At 41.5% G+C, this 14,517-nt stretch overlaps 1 protein-coding gene across 3 annotated transcripts in view; it reads left to right on the top strand.

Annotated features, from left to right (window-relative positions):
* The window catches only part of BRD1 (bromodomain containing 1), a 1,051,203-nt gene that overhangs the window by 931,642 nt on the left and 105,044 nt on the right, over positions 1-14,517 (top strand). For all 3 annotated transcript variants that reach the window (XM_069629247.1, XM_069629245.1, XM_069629246.1), the window contains exons 11-12: positions 3,785-3,894; positions 4,328-4,482. In XM_069629247.1, the coding sequence (XP_069485348.1) occupies positions 3,785-3,894; positions 4,328-4,482 (265 nt within the window). The remainder of the gene's footprint in view (positions 1-3,784; positions 3,895-4,327; positions 4,483-14,517) is intronic.

The raw sequence follows: 14,517 nt of genomic DNA, 5'->3' as shown, positions 1-14,517 counted from the left end.
GCATTTTCACGAACGCAGCACACGGGACACGACGGCAGTCACAGCCGCTCCAGTTCCAATAAGACGACTCGGAGCTACTTTCTAACCCGCTCCCAGGTATTTCACCCTCTCTCACACATATATATATATTTTATTCACTGCAGGTCCTCCACAGGCCTTGACGGCGACTGACTCAGCTTACAGCCGATGTGTTGATTTACTGCTTCATAGAGTCTCCCTCTTTCTTTCTCCATTTCTCGGAGCCAGCACATCTGAACGTGCTCTCACATGGTTTGAGACCCAGCGCCCGTGTGATGAAAGACACGGACCTCTCTGCTCCCTCTTCGCTGAGCGTGCTCCCGCACCAAAACTTTCTGCAGAGGATCCATTTCTGGATAATGATTAAGGTAACCTCCATTTCTTTGCTCATCGGGGTACCTCTTATGTACTTCCTGCCCCTCTGGCACAGGAGTGTTTACCTCTCACGATATAATAATAATTTTCTGTCGGTTTCTTACGGTCCAGTCCCTCATATTTTCCCGCAATCAGGGCTTGCTTTCTCTAAACGGCTATCTTTAGCTCGTCAGTTGGTTTCTACCTACATCCTATCTTCTCAACTGAATACATGAGGACCGACTTATCTACAGCGGGTTCTCCTGGTACCACTTGAGGTAAGCTATACCCCTTTTATTTGATGCTCACATGATTGGATATTCCCCCTCTCCCGCCTCCCTCCGTGTCCTCGCACCATGGGGCTGACCTGGGGATGCATGTGGTGGCCCGGGGCTCTGGGTGGCCTAGGATTCCCTGGGAGGGACCAAGTGCCATCATTCGTATTTTACCGGACAGGGATTCATCTGCAATTTGTCAGAGTACCCCCTGTATTAGAGGTTCAGCCTCACATGGCACTTAACAGTTTAGTGTATACAGGACCACGGTCATATACTTGCACACATACATTTGCTTATTTTCCCTACACTTGAAACTCAATTTTGTATATGTTTGTTTCATAACCTCTTTACATTGTATTTCTATTGACAGCAATTCGTTTTTTTTTCTTCTATACCCTCATGCACTTGCTTTCCTTTTTTGTTCCTTCATCTCCCTACAACAGGGTCTTGCTACTTATTGCCCTGACGAAGGCGGAACAGTCTTTCAACTGTGAAGATTCCACTTTCTCCGCACAATTACCACCGCCGAAACGCACTTTCTTGATCAGAGGATATTGGAGGCTCTTCACTAACACGCCTCGCCCACTTTGGGTTTCGAACCCTGCCCCTTGTGCTTTATTTGCTAAGGATACGCAGTAGTGGCATTCATTAGTTTGGGTTCTCAAAACTCCCCTCTGATGCGTTGGCAGACCCAATTCCAGCTTCCTAAAATTTTCAACCTGGGATTTCATTTTCCAAGGAATATGTATTCTAGAAAAACTGAATGCCCATATATGAGTAGGAACTCTTGTTTTTGTTAAGTAATATTGTAAGCCTAAAAACAATTTAGGAACTCCTGCTTATGTCCGGCTTTGGTCCGGCATTTTCCTTTTTGCTTTGTTTTTTTTGCTCTTTGGCCTTGTTTGGTTAAAAGTGTTGATTTGGCTCCAACCAGTTAATATATGGTTTCAATGATTTCACTTATTGTTGTGTATGTGTATTACATGTTTGACTTAATTGTATGTACAAATATTTCATATTAAATATGTTTTTGACACAAAATCCAATTGTAATGTGAGGTTATGACTTTGAAATATACAAATGGGTGTAGTGTTTTACATAACAAATGAGGTTATTTCGGGAATAGGACCCATATAGGACTTAACTCCCTAACAGTTTTCATGGGCCCTCCCCTGCGTTACCAAATGGGCCCTCCCCTGCGTTACCAGTACCCTTTTTGTTGTGTATATGTCTTAGCAGCCCTTCACAGGTACGCTACCCCGAGGGCAGACCACTGCCACCCCTGAGTGCCCCCCCTTTGAAATACATGAGAAACTTGACAAAAGGGATGCTAAGTAGCCCCTACAGAACCCTATTGTAAGAATGTGTGCTGGGTCTAAAAAGTTACAATTGCAAGTAAACTCACTTTCACTTTACTGCTCTTGGAAACAGTAGTTTTTCCAAGAGAAGGTATTTAACCCTTTGGGAAATCTGATAGCATCTTCAGTGCAGGTGGCACAGGGAAGTCTGTGTCACAATGTAAAAAGATGAGGCCCATGGAGTTTGTCACACTCCAAAAACCAAAATAAACACAGTTTAAATTACAGTAAAATATATGAGAGGGTGGGGATAAAGGTCTTGCTCTCTCCAGGTTAAAAATGTAAAAGTCATAGAGTCCAGCAAAGTCTAAGGTACAGAGGAATTTGCACATTTCTGAGAATTCTCCCTAACACTGTGTAACAAACTAAGTCAGTGCCTTGGAGTCGGGGATTAGCCAGGTCTGCTGGTGCACACTTTTCAAATATGTTTGGTGAAGAACTTTGTGGTAATGAAGGACAAATTCAGTGATCTTGAGAAGAGGAAAACTGTAACAAATGGCACTATCCGCCCCTCTGTGGTGACCGACACAGCCTCAACAACAGTGTAGTCATTGTTATTGAGACTGTGAAGGTCACCACTGAGGCTAGTGCCTTTCGGTTTGCAGATGGCAACTACCAGAGTGAGCCATTCCACAGCTTCCATCTGCCTGATAGTTATCGCCCGCTAGTGGTTTCAGCAGAACAGTCCAGTTTAATTAAATACACCAAATAGTTTAATGTAAATTGCCCTTGATTTTAGTACTATTTTATGCATATAGATTTCTGGGTACATGTCAAGTAAATATAGATTTTCAGGGTACCTGCTCGACATTCACGTTCATTTGTGAAGCAAGGCCTGAATGGAGAATGCAACCACAGTGTAAAAGTATGTTGGTTTGCAAGGATCCAATTTGATCTTCAGCAGGTGTTGATCATCCCGGTTTAGGGTCATTTCCTCAAAGGAGAATTCATTGAATGCTTTTTTTTTGGCAGGTTGATTTTGCTGCATATATATGTGGAGGGAGACCCACTGCACCCCCCTTAAACTCCCTACATTAATTATTTGCCTAAACCCCCTTTCCCCCACGTATATATGGGGCAAAATCTTTTGTAAAAAAGTAACACATTTTCCCATTCTCCATAATCACAATCCAGACCATACCCCTGTCCAGTTTGTCATTAAAATCAGCATTGCTATGCTTTAAGCCCAACAGATGAATTTTGCCATCTCTGTAGGCACCAGAAGAAATATATTTTAGTCTTTCAACAAATGTTCACAGTGCACTTGTTGTTGTATAGACCAGCCTAGCGCCAGCAATTTCCCCTTTGGTCACCGAGTTGAAACCATACAATACCTGATGTTGTGTTTGATTTTGCACCTAAAAGACCATCAACCTCTAGTTGGTACTACATCTATCCAGTTAATTACTTCATTGTAAATGAGACTGCAGTTCAGTACAGTTTGGCTATGTGCCCTTTTCTTTCAGGTTATTTAATTCAGTGCCAATTTTCAGCCCATTTATCTTAAATTGTATCCCTAAGCCAATTTTCGTGGAGCATTAAACACCAGGAATTGGGAGATGGAGGCCTAAAAAGCCTCAACTTCTACCATAGTTCATATATCCGGTTATGGACTATGATTTGTTAGTATATGAGGCTAATCATCCATATCGTATTGTTATGTTAGTACATTTGGAGATGACGAAGGGGAAAGTGTAACATCATTCTTTGGTAAGCCAGCAATGCCTAGTATGGGGCTCCCAGCTTCTAAACCAAGTTTTTCTGGTTTCTTTTTAGAAGTTGGACAGAGCGATATGTGGATTTCATCTAGGGATGCAGCTTCAATGCTTGAACCTTTGAACGTAGTGTGGGCCAAATGTAGCGGCTATCCTTCATATCCGGCACTGGTGAGTAATTAATGGCGCACTGTTCAGTTCCTGTCCTTTTATTTCTTTCATACCAGAATAAAAGCATCTGTTTAAATACTTTTTCCAAATTTTGTTTTATTTCGCTCTCAGATAAAGAATTATATAGTTACCCCTAGGCATAAGGAAAATGTAACATAGCTTGAATCAAGAGTGCTCCTGCTTAGTCTTAATATTCTTTTTTTTTTTAATTCAAAAGCCATTGATTGTTCTTTTTAAATCTGAGTTTGTAAATGTTTTCAAAGTTCTCCTTGTCCATTGATTCACTTTAAGGGCACCATTCACATAGCTGTTTTTTCGTTTATTAGAAGTATTTGAATTATTTTGAATAAACTGGTTTAACAACCATTTAATAACTTAGTTGGACAATACAAAGCTGATTTAAGGATCATCTCCTTTCTCCCTCTTCTTTTAGATAATTGACCCTCATATGCCACGTGTTGGTTGTCATCACAATGGTGTTGCCATTCCAGTGCCTCCCATTGAAGTACTCAAAGTTGGCGAGGAGATGCAGACTAGATCAGATGAAACACTTTTTTTAGTACTGTTTTTTGACAATAAAAGAAGTTGGTAAGTGCGCAAACTCCACTTTATTTACTACCTGGGAAAAATGTTGGTCAGCAGTACAGTCATTGTTAATGGCTTTTCTTTTGCGATAACTAAAACAAATCCAGGGTAACCATCCTTCATTGTTATAGTTCAACGTGGCAATTGCTATTCATTATGGAATCGCAAGATACAAATCTGATGATTATGCTGAAACTCTTCTTACATAACAAATGTGATACGATTGACCAGAAGTCACCCTGCAGGCATACATTCCACTGTAGGCTGTGTTTGCATTGAAACTATCATTTAGTTTAATGTTTTAAAAAGTCATTTGTTATCAGACATTATGACTAGAACCTATCCATTTTGGAAGAAGCATGTGTGCATTCAAACAAATACCCTCCTATCCGTCTTTAAAAGTAACAATTATTTTGGGAAGTAAAACAATTCTTTGGACTACCTGTACTTACTATAATACTCAAACCTTTAATGTATGTCAAAGGGGATGGAACATGCCCTTTATTTAACATCAGAATCTCTCTCCTTTATATGGAGTGTTGCTATCGGCAGTGCACTGCAATAGCCCATTTCCTTATTACGCCACCTATATTGACATTGCTTTGCTGCTTCTGAGCTACATGCACAAGGTCTCCTCTGCTGCAATGACTGCTACTAATGACTCTTGCAAGCTGTCTTGTGGCCAAGAAAGAATGAAATTGTGTACATATGTTGTTCTTCATGATAACTAACTGACCGGTAAATAAATTTAGAGACGTACCTTTAGGGAAAAATAAGACTGCTTTGCTTATTGTTTTACAAGTGAGAACATTATTTATTTCAGTAAACAAAGCATACAATTCATATATTAGCACAAAATTCATCACGTTAAAATAATACAAAATCGGTGTATTAGATACATTTCTTAAAAACATGCCAACTAACATTGCATAAAATCCCAATTTAAAAGGAAACAGTTTCATAACAAGTTTGATGGCCAAAGTAGCCTTAATCCATGTATTTCCTTCTAAGTCGACACACTTTCTTCATATTAAGACTGAGCTCATAGGTCAGATAGTTCTCCATAAAGTTTTCGATGACCTGGCTAGTAGTCACAATATTCAGGTTTTTCTAAAATGGAAAAAGCCATCTTCGTCTCAGATTATTGCATTGCGTACAGAAGAATAAAAAACGCAGTAAATCCTTTTTCTGAATTGAGGCAATCTTTAATCTGTCTGTTGCACCCCCACTCCAATTGACTGTGACGGCTGCCAATAGTAAAACCCCAATTCCAATGGATGGTGTCCTCCCACGTATTCCTCATTTTACCATATCTTCCAGCTTCAGATGCTTCGGTACATTTTTTTGGGCAGATGGTGCTGTGCGTTGATGCGGTCGACTCAGTGTTTCTCTTTTCCAGGCCAAAGCAAGATTTAAACGATAAATACTTTGCCGTTAAACCAGTGGAGTCTGTCGGACTGCTTCAGTTGGTAGTACTAATCTTTATATCTCTGTACAATGCAAGCATTAGTGACTGAATCCTCTGAGCTTGTGGTCATAGATCTCAGGGGTAGCCTCAATTTCACACTTACCTCAGAAACATAATGAACTCGGGGAATCTTTTTTGCACCACTTTGTGCCAGACCATCCACGACATGGATTTATAAGAGGATAAAGACTTTGTTGTTATAATCCTATACAAGTACAAAAGGGGTTTTAGCTTGGCTTTATATGCTATGCCTTCACCCCTTATTCTAATCTTAGCGATATCGTTGGTGTAGTAATCGGTAGGTAAAACCTACTTTTCAAAATGCCAATCTCTTTGCTCCAATTTACTGCGATCTTGGTGCCCCCAAATCTGAGATCCATAGAGTGCCGAAGAGTTTGCACACGCCCTCCATACTTACAAGCATTGGGAAGTTGCCTTTCCACCATACTGTTTCTGAAAGCCCTCTGCTCCCCTCCCCCTTGTCTTGTAAAATTCATTATAGACTTTTCGATCTATTTCACCCAATGTTCTCTTTCATCTAAACAGACTCTCAAGTAGTCATCTCTCGATTTCGACATTCCCCAGGGGGTTGACCGGGTAGATTTTCCAGTGAATTAATCGCCTTTTGAATACCCATTCTTGTTTTACTGATCAGTGCTAGGGCAGTTTTTCTGAAGTCCAACTGAGGGCTTAGTAAAACCATTCAACTGAGACAGTACAAGACTCCACTCTTAGTTTTTTTATTATTTGTTTTGGTTACACAGTAACCTTTACAAAAAATATATATATTTACAACCAAGAGCAAATACAAGAGTCTCAAAAGTTCACATATGATTAAACGTGCAAGGAAACAAAAAAAGAAAGTACAGAATTTAAAATGTTAGAACAGGAACACAAGGCATAAAACCATACATAAAATTTTATAAAACTGCTGGTGTTCGATCTTTTGATCCCAACATTATGGCCAGTTCATTAATTTCCCAAAGTAAGTCAAACAATAATCCCATCACAGTCCACACTTTAGCTTAAGAAAACGAAGAGATGCTAGTTGGAACTTAACTCTCTTCCCATCTAGCATCTCCTGCCATAGAGCTTTAAGATCAACACATTCGGTGTTGGAACAAACTCAGAAAAGCATTTAATACGTTCTTGTCTTAAACTAATGCATTCAGTTAAAATGTGTTCCAGAATCTCCTGTGCCTCATTTCTGCAGAATCTGCATCGATGTAAAGTGTCTGAATCACCTGACCTAATGTTTAGTATCATTCCTATTTCTAATACATTGAACCTGAACCTCATAAATGCTTGCCTCCACACTTTATTCGGAAATTTAAGTAAATATTGTTCCATGACACCCAATTTTTTGTTGGATACTAGTTGGTAATAAAGTTTCTTATCCAGAACTTCAGCGACCATAGTATTCCAGTCACAATGCTGCAGGAGGCTCTTAACCTTCATTGGATTCAAAATCAGGAATTCCTGCGAAACCCCCACTTTACTAAGAGAATCCAAAGCCTCCTTTTCCAGTTCCTGCAAAACAATAGATACTGCATTACCCTTAACAAGCCCCCTGCTGATGATTCCATACAAGTTGGTGTCATTGCTCAACAACAGTTTCCTGCATAGTGAAATACGTCGCCACTCGATTGTACATAAGGAGAATGACCCCAATTCATAACAAATGGCGGCAACTGGGACACATTTTGGTAGGCACCAGACCAATTATCTCAAGAATCGGGCCTCATATTTAGCAATTTCCTTCCTGCACCAGAACGGCACAAATTCAAGCCCATAACAAAACTGAGCAACCGTTTTATGCTTATACATTTGAAGGCACGGTAAAAGGGAAAATTTCCCGTATTTATTGGCTATTTTTCGTAACTGAGCAGTCGGAGGACTGATTTTCTTATCTAGATAGTTACGGAAATTAATCTTTTTAGTGTCCTCAAAACTCGGGTAATATTGCTACTTGGTGGGAGTCCTTTGTCTCCTGACTGCTTGACTTTGTGTGTTCCTGCTCCCCCTGACAGCGGCACTGCGAGCGTGTTGCTCTTGTTGCGAGTCCCGTTCCCTGGAGGGGGCGGAGCCTAGCATGCACACGTGACGGATCACGTGACTTGAATCAAGCACAAATTGCCGGCAATACCACCCTTGCGGCGTTAAGCCCTGGAGGCATTAAGGGCTGGAGCCGCTGTTGTGCTGTTTGGCTGTGACCTGTGAGTAACTGGAACTTGGGTCTTGTGCTGTATAATTCATCCCCAAGCACCTCTTCAGCTCTAAGGGTTTTGGGTGGAGAGTCGGACTCTGGCAGCTCCACAAGCTGTCGGGCGTTCCCTACCCTGAGACTGAGTGCTCCTCTTGGTTCTTTTGACGACTGTGGCTATTCCTAAAAATCGATACATTCTGATTATTTATTGATTAAGAACATTATCAACTGTAGTTCTTAATACATCTGTTCTTTTCATTTTTAGGGTGGGGGGGTTGCATAGATCCATTTCCTTCTGTATTTTTAATCCATGAGTGTTCTTGGGACATTTGTCATTTTTCCCTGAGGTTGCCTCTGGTTTTTTAGTGTTATGTTTTTAGGTCGCAGTATTCATAATTATATCGACTGTTGTGTACGTTGTTTTGTGTATTTTAAGGAAAAAATTAATCATTGTATCTTAGGTCTAGTTTTAGCTTATCCGAGTATTGTTATTTTCTTAAGTCACCTGTATTTCCCTCCTGGGCCTTGGTTCTCTCTGAATGACACGTAAGGGACTGCGAAGTCAGACAGCTATGGAGGCCTCACTGGCTTCAGCTCCGTCCGCTACTGGTAATTTACCTTCTTTTTCACCAGTTACTACTCCGTTAGATGCTCCCTCCCCGGCTATATTGGGGAATTTACATCATGTTCCTGTAGCTGTCCCCTATAGCCCTTTACTCCTTAAAACCCTGGCCCAGGCTCAAATTCATGTCAGCAATAGGTCTGAGGTACTCAATGCTATGGGTATTATTCCACGCAATACAGCTTATCACAGCTGTATTTTTAATGGAACTCATGATATCTCGATAGATACACAGGAAGAACGTCTAGCAGCTACCTTAGCCTCTAATCTTGCGGAAGGTGCTACTCTTCAAAAGGATAAGGGCCACTTGGATTACTCTAACAACAATATGGTTAATATTGTTAGGTCAGCACCTGCCCACCCTCTTCCCAGGACGCCTATATTATCTGTTATGGCGGCTGACCCTGTAGCTAGTGCCTCTGCATTACCTATGGTGACGGTCAATGGGAACATTGTTTCTCCTCCCACTGAACCTTTGCCAGAGGTTAATTCCGCAGCAAGGGGCATTAACCATACTTCGACTATTCATGTCAATTTGTCTACTAATGTGGCTGGAACTCCATACACTCCTACAGGGAAGTCTATACCTATTTTGTACAAAACTCCATTTAACAAAACCCATAATTCAATCCTCAAAACAAAATACACTCTGGGTACCCTAGGGAAACCAATTCAAGGGAAAAATATTTCACACTTCTTTGGAAAGAGGACTACATCTAGTACCCTTGTTAAATCTCTTCACTCACTTCCAACAGTGTCTTCATTAGATCACACTAATCTAGTCGATGTAGTTAAGAAATTGGAGATTGAAGACCCTTTAGCTCAGGATATTGACGATATCAGCATTATAGAATGTGCAGACAAGGCAATTGCTGATAGTCACCTGGGCCCCAATTGTAATAATACAAATTATGTCTCCCAGCAAATCTGTGACGATTCCTTTGCAGGCTCTCCTTCTGATCTCATCAATTTTATTGATGAATACACAGAGAAACAAAATTGGTTGAAAGAAAGGGGTCTACTCCCGGACTCAAAAAAGGATCAGGGCAGTAAATCTATCTTACATCATACTCTTAAAGAGGCAGATGAAAGAATTAAACTTTCTCAACCTACTATCTCGGCTCTTAATATGGTTCTGAGTTCCTTTGTAAGTTTGTATGATAATATATGGTCCGAGGTCAGATCTCACTCTCTCCTCCTATGGGAAATCTATTCTAGGTTAGAGGGCCTTGACAGATTTGAAGAGTTAGTTAAAATTATTAAGGAAGAACATCCACTTTGGACCACACACGGTCCAGACCCAAGCTCTCCTAAACAACTACCGTCTGAAGCCCATATCGTACATAAAGGGCTCACTGCGACCACGCCAAGTATACAAGATGTAGTTTTAGTTAAGGGCCTGGTTCCCACGGTCCCTCAAGGCCCAGCTTAGGATTTCTGTAGCCATCCATCTATGATTTTGACAATTATTCCCGAGGGTATGCGAGAGGTCACTGGATCGAAGGCAGTACATCTTACCCCTCACACCAAACTCACTATGGTACTTATGGAGGAGAAAGTTCAAGAGGAATCGGTCGGTCCGCTTCCTAATCTTATTGTTCAAGGTCTTCCCCTTGTGGGTAGGTCTTTAGAACCAGTAGATACTTTACCCTCATCGCCTCTTCATTAGAATTTATATCTATTCCGACTTCAGAGAATCCATCTGTTTCCACTGAACCCATCAAAGAAATTTTACATCAAAAAGTTTTGCCCTGTATAGGAAGGAAAAGGAAAATTACTCAGCAAATGAAGAAAACTAAAAATCAGAAGAACGTGAAAAATCTAAATTCATATACGAACCAATTTTTCAAAAATCTCTTCCTGGCAAATACTTTAGCTTCTTCATCTACGATTCCCGTTCCAAAGGGGACCGGGAATTCTGTTGAACCAGTGGCTTCTCTGACCCCTATTCCTACCATGGTGGCTACTGTGGCCACTGCTGACTTACTTCCCACTACAGCAGCTCTGTCTCCCTTACCGGATGGTTTGGCTAATGGTCCCTCGACTAACAACACTCCTTCCCTAGTAGTGGGACCTAATATTGAGGGGGCAGTGGACTCTGTGGCTTCTAGTACTTTGATAACAGCTCCAACTCCACTAGAGCCGATCTCCATTAATGCCTCTACAGTGCTAACTACCAATATCATTGCAAAGGAGTCCTCTTCTGCTGCAGTACTCCCTATTATTCCTTCTAATTGCATATCAGGGATAGATCAGAGCCGTTCAGAGACTACTCTACCAACGATTACAGCAAACTTGCTAAACATTGATATGGTCAAACACTTATTCCGGGAGATACTGGTTCCTAAACTGTATGTGGGGCAGTGCCTAAGCCTAATATATGCCCGTCCCAGGATGGGGCTTCTTCTACCCTGCGCCTTCCTTTGGCCCCATCGCTCATTTCTGTTACTGAGGGTCCTCCTGCTAATATTGAGCTTATAACGAGCGACGGTGGTACGGGAGTTCAACTACAGAGGGATTCGTCTGCCCCTCTCTCTTTTTACCCATCCGCTTTAAGTTTGCCTATTGCGGGCCCGATTATGGGCTGTGAAGGTGTCCCCTCAGGGCTCGACTCTGTTCATTACAACACTCCTTTCAAGTTATGTGAAAGATTTCCTGTGGGTCCAAATGGTATTCAAAATAGGACTACACTAAGAGGTGCTAGGGGCCCCGATTTGACGGTTGATTCATTACCTCAGTTCACTAAAAAGATCTCTGATTCTCTACCTGATTTATCAGAATCGAAAGTTCCTCGTGACATAATACAGTTTACCAGCCTTTAGGGTCAAGATACGCCAATCTGTTTAAATCGTGGTAATATCTTAAAGATTTTTCATCAACTTCTCTCGCTCATCTCTAGCTATGACATGGACAGCATTTTCTTCCCCATTCGGGATCGGGTAGATGTAAGTAATATTCTTAAATCAAGAGTGGTTCTGGACTTGATCATGGGGCATAGGGAAGCATTAAAGCAACTTGGCTTTGAAGCAAATTTACTGGAACCCACTCAGTTCTCCAGTAACAATGGAGGGGTGCAGAATATAGGGGTAATCTCACTATGGTATATCATCCGGAAAGAACCCCACAGCCCCAACGCAGGCAATTTATGCCCAAATCTAATGGAAACTTTTGCAACTGGGCACAGGTTACCGCAGGTCTGTGGAAATGAGTACCCTCTGATTAATTCAGAACTCTCTCCAGATGTTCCTCCCGTGAATAGCTTTGGGTTTCTCTCCTGGAATTCTAGAGGTAATTCTCACCTCTTTACGAACTTAGACACTGTCAGTCTGATTAGGGCTTCACATTGTTTCTTTCTCCAAGAAACCTGGATGCTCTCAACTCCCGTTTTAGATGGGTTTGATATCTTTTCTCAAAATGCTAAGCCCAGCTTGGGAGGGAGGCCGTCGGGTGGTCTTCTTATAGGATTAAGAATTTCTTTAGGTTTTAGGACTAAGGTGCTTGTGGACACACATTTTGGTATCTTGGCCCTGGAGGTGTTCTCTCTTGATCTAACGGTTATTCTACTTCTGGTTAATGTATACTGGCACAAGGAAATCTCTCCTCTTGAGCCGTTTCTGCAAGAGTTAACGGATATGCTTCTTTCTTGGAGATCTTTGTACCCCAGGGGTAAACTGATCCTGGCAGGTGATCTTAATTCGGATTGTTCTATCTCTTACGAATCCAAATATGATGACTTGGGATTGGCAATGGAGGATGATTCTCGCCTAGGCCTGAAATTCGCACGGGGTCGCCGTTGGAATCTCGCCTTGGATTCAGTGGGTCTAACTTGTCTCAATGGTTTTTATGACGCTATTAATTTACCTCGTCCCACGTGGCGTAGATCCTCATCAATATCTACCTTAGACTACGTGTTTGTAGATAACTCTCTTATTCCTTTCTCCTCTAATGTCGAAGTTTCTTTCAATTCATGGGGTCATTCATAGTATCCTCCGGGTCTCATTTCTCTGTCCCTTTCCCACTAAGTTTTTGCCCGTGGGGGTTCCTACCCATCTCCAAACTGTGGGACAAGGGACAGGGGTACGTTGGACTCCTCTTAATATCAGTGTACTTAATCGTAAACTGATTCTTTCTTTTAACCATACTTCTCTCAGTTGGAAATTAGCAGTTTTTAATGTAGTCCATTTTGATAGCTTTCTCAATGCTCTCCAGTGTAGTATTCACGGCCAGCTCAGGAAAGGTGTTTCTAAATTATCTCACCCTCATAGATTTGACCAAGAATTGGCCAATGTAAAGGGTCTCACTAGGAAACTCAATAGAGATATACAAGCCCTAGATCTTGAATGGGCTGACAAAAAAACAAAAATTAAAACTATTCGCCAAAAATATAAAAATTATTGTAAGTCTAGAAAAGCTACTATGCTACAAAATGATGCAGAGCATATGCTTGCAGTGCTCATAATACGAGATCTGAGGGAATTTTGGGTTACGGTATCTAGTTTAGACAATGAGGCGGTGGCCGACCAGCTGAATGCCATCCCTGAGGTTCAATGGGTTGAGCACTACACTAAACTCTTTGACATTGGGGGTGAGGGATTAGTTTCCTGTCTGTTGGGGAACAACCCCTCTAGGGACTCATGGAAGCCTTCTACTGATTCTGAGACAGTACTAGGACTCATCTCCAACGTCAAGAAATCCAGGGCTCCGGGGGCTAATGGCCTCACTAACAATACATTTAAAGCTGAGCCAGATCCCTGGGCTAACCTTCTTTCTTTACTCTTTCAAGATGTCATTAACTCTGGGAAGGTACCCACTAGTTGGCAAACTGCTCATATTGTACCAATCTTTAACGTAACAAGGTCAAAAATTATAGGCCTATCTCGCTTATTGATGCGGATTGAGGGGTCCATATCAGGCTTGACCTGGCAGGTACCCTCTCCAGAAGGATAAGGACACGTATTGGGGTGAGACAGGGTTGCTCGTTAGCGCCCTGTCTCTTTATCCTCTATATGGCTGATGTTGATGACTTTCTGAGAAATGCAGGCATGGTGAGTGCTAAACTAGAGGATATGAGGCTCTCATGGTTGGCTTATGCCGACGATTTTCTTCTTTTTGATCAAACTAAAGTGGGCAGGCAGAGGCTCATCTGCAAATTTGAAGAATATGCCACTCTTAATGGGCTTAAGATTAACCCGAGCAAAACCTGTACTATGGTCTTCTCAAAGGGGAGAATGGGGAATAACAAAGTATGGAAAATAGGTGGTGAAAATATAATCCGAGCAAATAAAATAGTCTATCTTGGTTATTTGATTTTGGCCCAACCCTCGGCGATCGAACTTAGACGATTACTTAGACACAAATTGCTCCCACTCATCTCCCAATCCCTTAGACTTGACAATAAATATGGCATGTTCTCCCTTAAGCCTGTAGTAGATTTCTTTAAGGGTAAAGTTACTCCAAAGCTTCTGTATGGAATGGAACTCCACTACTCGGCACTTCTGATTTTCTGGGACTCTCTTGAGGGTATCTATTGGAGGAAAATTCTGAAACTGCTTAATTCCATTCCAACAGTGGCTATTAGGTATGAACTAGGGTTAGTCTAGCCAGGATTCTCTGGAGGGTTCTTTCACTTTTTTCAGCTTTGCTCTCTCCTAAACCTGATAATCTCTATGCTGATGTGGGCCACATCATTGCTTCTCAGGGACCTTTACTCCAGAATTTATATCTTAGCGCTTTTAGTGATCT

The sequence above is a fragment of the Ambystoma mexicanum genome, chromosome 12 (genome assembly GCF_040938575.1).
Source record: "Ambystoma mexicanum isolate Mex_15411 chromosome 12, UKY_AmexF1_1, whole genome shotgun sequence".
Taxonomy (NCBI): domain Eukaryota; kingdom Metazoa; phylum Chordata; class Amphibia; order Caudata; family Ambystomatidae; genus Ambystoma; species Ambystoma mexicanum.
Note: the sequence above shows the minus strand (reverse complement) of the source record. Positions and strands in the feature narration are given on the sequence as shown.